The following is a 5,897-nucleotide window of genomic DNA, read 5'->3' as shown; positions in this document are numbered from 1 at the left end:
GAGTAACTCTGCATAGTCTGGGGAGATGGGTGACAAGGGCACTTTGAGGTCATTTACGGTGACCAAAAATACTTCTTTCCCCTCTCTGGCCCTCAGCTGATGCTCAGGAATGAGGTTTCTATCTCAGGGATTTCCCACATGGTTTACAACTCTGTCACACATCAAGGAGCAGCCCAGACACCTTGGGCATCACCCAGCATCTGTGTGTGAGCAACTGCCTTTGTGCTAAAGGACCGAGGACTCAGAGCAGGAGCTCACATGCAGGCAACTCCTTGAGCACATCAGAACAGAACCAGAGGAATCCCAGCTCCTGTGTGTCCATGGGGAGCTGAATCCCATTTCAGCCACGAGGTTTCCCTTTAGGGTTGAGATGCCTGCAGTAACTCAGCTGGATCACTGCCCTGCACAGGGCAAGTCCACCCCTCGCTGTCCTTGTCTGTGTGCCCTTTTTGTTTCATCAAACTACCTCTGGTAGGACTCCTCATGTGTCTGGAATTTTTCACTGACCACTGGACATCAGGTGTTTAATTCATCAGATTTCAAAGCACAGTCATGATGCTGTTGTCTTTCAGGAGCTGTTGGCCAAGAAGATCCAGGGACATCTCAGGGGAGACGAGTGGGAAGGATAAACATGACATCATCTGCTGCTGAGCTGGGCTGGGCTCCTGGGACACAGGGAGCTCATAAAACTGGGAAGAGCTGCAGATAGACAGCTGTGCCCAGGAGCAGCTCTTGTGCACAGCACAGCATGCAGGTGACAGAAGGAGAGGAGAGAAAGGGGAGAGAGCTTCCAGGATGTGTACGGTGTGAGCGGGCTGTGAGCTCATTGCAGGAGCAATGCTGACAGATCATGACACGGTAAGTCTCACTGCAGACAATGAGCTGCTTTTCATAGAGGGTTATCTAAACTGGGACATTTAGTAGCCGATCTGGCTGCAGGCACTGAGTGTTTCTTTACTGTGGAAAAAGCCTTCTGCTTTAGCTGAGGGCTTCCGTGCTGCAGTATGAAAGCACAGCCCTGAGGGCTGCGTGTCCCAGCACGGCTGCAGGCTGAGCAGCCGGGGCTGCAGGCGGGTGCCCAGGGCTGTCCTGCAGAGCAGGGTCCCTGCTGTTCAGAGGGAAATGTGTGGGGGGAAGGAGCCCCCGGCAGGGCTTCTGCTGCCACAGCTGCTGCCTGGGGCAGGGGGATCACAGCTCCACTGCACAGCAGGATGTTTGTGAGGGTACTTTGTGAGAGGAGAGCCAAGGATGGGATTTTCCATTTCCTGTTCTGAGGGAAGGCAGAAATGATCGGAGGCAGAAATCTCATAGGGACTGTCACAGCTCTGAGAACTTATCTTCAGTCAAGTGCTTGTTTTCTGAACAGTCACACAAGATGAGCTGTCAGTCTCCTCTTTCTCAAAGGATGGAACCAATTGAAATTATCATCATTTTCAGTAGACATGAATCATTCACTTAACCTGCGAACAAGCAGCTTTTTCAAACTGAAGTTGAACGGCACAGAGGCTGGGTTTGGGGATCTAAAAGCAGTTGGGGTAAAGATATGAGACATGAAACAGAAGAAAATATCCAGGGAGACGGGATATGACAAGAAAATAAGAGGAAGGTTAGAGTTCCATATGCTGCTTCTGCTTATAGAATGCTGAAATACATGAAATTAAATGCAAGTTGTGGTGCTAAATGTACACTATTGTAGGAGAATAAAATCATATCATATTACAGAAGGAGGAGTGTGTCTGAGAAGTGTCTGGACTTGTCACTATCTTCTGCATTCTGAGCAGGTCTCCAAGCCCAGGAACAGCAGATGCCCAACAGCAGCTCCATCAGCGAGTTCCTCCTGCTGCCGTTGGCAGACACGCGGCAGCTGCAGCTCCTGCACTTCTGGCTCTTGCTGGGCATCTACCTGGCTGCCCTCCTGGGCAACGGCCTCATCAGCACAGCCGTAGCCTGCGACCGCCGCCTGCACACCCCCATGTACTTCTTCCTGCTCAACCTGGCCCTCCTCGACCTGGGCTGCATCTCCACCACTCTCCCCAAAGCCATGGCCAACGCCCTCTGGGACACCAGGGCCATCTCCTACGCAGGATGTGCTGCACAGCTCTTTTTCTTTGTCTTCTTCCTTTCAGCAGAGTGTTCCCTTCTCACCATCATGTCCTATGACCGCTACGTTGCCATCTGCAAGCCCCTGCACTACGGGACCTTGATGGACAGCAGAGCTTGTGCCACCATGGCAGCAGCTGCCTGGGGCGCTGGGGTTCTCAATTCCCTGCTGCACACAGTCATTACGTTTTCACTGCCTCTCTGCCAAGGGAATGTTGTCAACCAGTTTTTCTGTGAAATCCCCCAGATCCTCAAGCTCTCCTGCTCAGCCTCCTACCTCAGGGAAGTTGTGGTGCTCCTTTTTAGTGTCAGTTTAGTCTTTGGGTGCTTTGTTTTCATAGTTGTGTCCTATGTGCAGATCTTCATGGCCGTGCTGAGGATGCCCTCTGAGCAGGGACGGCACAAAGCCTTCTCCACGTGCCTCCCTCACCTGGCCGTGGTCTCTCTATTTCTCAGCACTGCCTTTTTTGCCCACCTGAAGCCCCCCTCCATTTCCTCCCCACTCCTGGATCTGACAGTGGCACTTCTGTATGCAGTGGTTCCTTCAACACTGAACCCTATTATCTACAGCATGAGGAACAGGGAGATCAAGCACGCTCTCAGCAAGGTGTTGCAACATGCTCTATTCCAGCTCCCATAAACTGCCCATCTTCCTCACAGGATTCCCAGTAATGGTTCTTTATGTTTTATGCATCTTTTATTGTTTGATTGTATAACTGTTATACGTCAATCTGCAATAAATTGTTGCAAGTTATGTAACTACTTCTTTCCTACCTACTTTCCATTTTCTCACTCCAAGAGCTCATGTAAACATCGAAACAGATTCCCTGAATAAGTTAATATATAAATAGAAAGCTTTCAGTATAAACTTTTCCTTTTGTCTTCTCTCTTTCTCCCTTGTCTGGGTCTGGGGGAGGTACAGCCACAGACAGGAGCACAACATGCTCTTTTCAGTCCTTCTCTATTTTCACTGCCACAGTGCTCTCACATCCTCTCATTTGTGCTGGCCTGAAGGTTTTGTGTGTCTCACGACAGTCCTGTTGTCTCTACAGCAGCACTCCAGGGCTGCAGTCAGTAGCCAGCAGTATAGACGGCTGTGTCAGAGCTGGTCTCCTTGCTGGCACTGCCATAACAAGAGGGCCCCTTCAGAGCAGGGCCAGAGAACTGAAGGCCTCTTCCAGAGCTGGTGTAAGAAATAAACCTCAGGAGCTGCTCCCTGAGAAGACCTCGAGATCTTCTGGTGCTCTTCACTGAGTGACAGGGACAATTTCAAGTGTCCCAAGGAGATCTGTAAGGGACTCAGGACAGTGCTGTGGTTTAAAATTTTTGGGTTGAGACAAAGAGAAAAAGAAAAGGATAATAAAATAAAAAGCAGAATAAAAAAACAATCATTATAATTATGAGAAATGGATTTATACATATATAATGTATTTAGTATATTTTCACATATATACAACATGTGCAGTTGCAAACAGATATGCATAGGTACTAATGCGTATGCATACCTGTTTGCAAGTCCGGGACCTTTTGCAGGGGTCTTAACAGCCGCAGGGTTCACTGTAGGATCTGAAATGTCTGTCAGGCTGTTGCTGGGTCTGGAGAGCTCACTGCTAGAGCTGAAATCACCACAGGAACTGTGACTGCAGTTGGAGCTGCCACTGGGCTCATTGGAGGGGTTGGAGCGACCACAGGGTTGTACCTGCTGGCACAGCGAACCTCCCTTGGCAGGAATTTCTTTCATTCTCTTATTGCAATACTTGGAACAGCTACAGGACCCGTAGCAGGAGTCACTGCAGAGCTCCTTATGAGGGGTGGAGTGACAGTGGGATCTGTCCAGAGCTTTGAGCAACTGCAGGACATGTGGCAAAACCTTGGAGCTGCTGCAGTGTCTGTGCCAGGAGTTGCAGAGGCTGCAGCACTGTCAGCAGATCCAGCTCTCTTCCCCTTGAGGATGCTGAAGAGTGTTGAACACAGCTCAGTAGTTGTGGGCCAGGCCCTGGCACACTGCAGTCATTTGTGCCTTTTGGGGATTACCAGGCCCACAGCAGACATTCCCCCAATATTCTGCCGGTTTCTCAGGATCCTGCAGCTGCTCGCAGATGAAGTTCCAAAGCCCTGCAGGTGCCCACCACTCCAGGGAGCTGCCCAGACTGTCCCACACACCTTGCCATGCAGAGCCCTCTCACCTTGGGGCAGATCTCTCAGTGACATTCTTGCAACTGTTTAATCTGAGACATAACCTGAAACATATCATTGACACATTGCAATGGAGGCATGCTGGTTTGAGCATACCACAGATAGTCAATATCCTCAGGAGCTATTGTATGTAGCTCTGGAGCTCCAGGGAAAGAACAAGTGACAGAGAGGCTTTGGGACTGTGGGAAAGTAGACTGGATGATCTTGTAGGTCCTTTCTAACCTTGTGATTCTATGATTCTATGGAAGTTTTCTCCCTTATCTCCTTCATAGCCAGGCTCCCTGAGGAGACAAAGTAAAGAGTGTCATTACTGTTATCAATTTTTAGTAATAAATCAATGAGTCTATGATATTCCAATTATAACTTTTTATTAATTATAACGGGTAAAACAAAAAGGCAATTCAGCGCTGGGCGACAGGGGAATCGTTGTTCCTCAAACTGCCGCGCCTTCCTACTTCTTGCAACTTCCTTTGTAATGTCCATTCTGAGCGTGTTGTCTTCCAATTGGTTGGTCGTGATCGTACGACTGGTGTGTCGTTACTTGGTTGGTCCTTCCATGGAACTTGTATCCATCGAGGCGCGCTTCTCCTGTAACTATGCAGATTACACAATCTACCCATAAAATTAGCGTGTTCTGCAATCCTCGTGGTTTTTATGTCCTGCAACCCCCAACCCTCGTGGTTTCCATGTCCTATTACCACATCCCAGTTTTAATGAACAAGCATTTTATCACACTGTTACCACACCCCGGTCTTAATGAGCAAACATTTTATCACTATAGGACCCCATAGAGCCCTATAGAGCCCTATAGAACCCCATAGGGCCAAATAGAGCCCTATAGAACCCCATAGGGCCCCATAGAGCCCCATAGACCCCCATAGAGCCCTATAGAGCCGCATAGAAACCCCATAGAGCCCTATAGAGCCCCATAGAACCCCATAGAGCCCCACTGAGCCCCATAGAGCCCCATAGCCCCCTATATGACCCCAACAGAGCCCCATAGACCCCCATAGTGCCCTATAGACAAACCACAGAGCCACACAGACCCCCATAGAGCCCCACAGAACCCAAATATGACTCAATAGGGCCCCATAGAGCCCCATAGACCCCCTATAGAGCCCCATAGAGCCCCCATGAACCCCCATAGACGCCCAATAGGTCCCCAATAGGACCCCATAGAGCCCCATTGACCCCCATAGCATCCCATAAACTCCCACAGAGCCCCATAGGACCCCAATAGACCCCCATAGAAACCCCATAGACCCTCATAGAGCCCCATAGGACCCCAATAGGCCACCACAGCACCCAATAGGACCCCATAACACCCCCCATAGCCCACCCATAGCCCACCCATAGCCCACCCATAGGACCCCAACAGGACCCCATAGAGCCCCATAGAGCCCCATAAAGGCCCCATAGAGGCCCCATAGAGACCCCATAGAGCCTCATAGAGCCCCATAGTTCACACCATAGCCCCCCATAGACCCCATAGAGCCCCATAGAGCCCCCATATTGCCCCATATGACCTCAATAGAGCCACATAGTCCCCCATAGAGCCCCATAACCCCCTCAATCCCACCCCATAGAGCCCCATAGACCCC

At 50.1% G+C, this 5,897-nt stretch overlaps 1 protein-coding gene across 1 annotated transcript; it reads left to right on the top strand.

The window, feature by feature from the left end:
* Positions 1-2,149: 2,149 nt before the first annotated feature.
* On the top strand, positions 2,150-2,740 carry LOC140265131 (olfactory receptor 14J1-like). The gene has a single exon (XM_072361014.1). The coding sequence runs from the start codon at positions 2,150-2,152 to the stop codon at positions 2,738-2,740; it is 591 nt and encodes a 196-aa protein (XP_072217115.1).
* Positions 2,741-5,897: the final 3,157 nt, after the last annotated feature.

This window comes from Excalfactoria chinensis, unplaced genomic scaffold (assembly GCF_039878825.1).
Source record: "Excalfactoria chinensis isolate bCotChi1 unplaced genomic scaffold, bCotChi1.hap2 Scaffold_68, whole genome shotgun sequence".
NCBI lineage: Eukaryota > Metazoa > Chordata > Aves > Galliformes > Phasianidae > Excalfactoria > Excalfactoria chinensis.
The sequence above is the reverse complement of the archived record's forward strand: the minus strand, read 5'-3'. Positions and strand labels throughout refer to the sequence as shown.

Bases quoted from the DNA above. Each gene is read 5' to 3' on its own strand.
- LOC140265131 (XM_072361014.1), top strand. From the start codon at position 2,150: ATGTCCTATGACCGCTACGTTGCCATCTGCAAGCCCCTGCACTACGGG.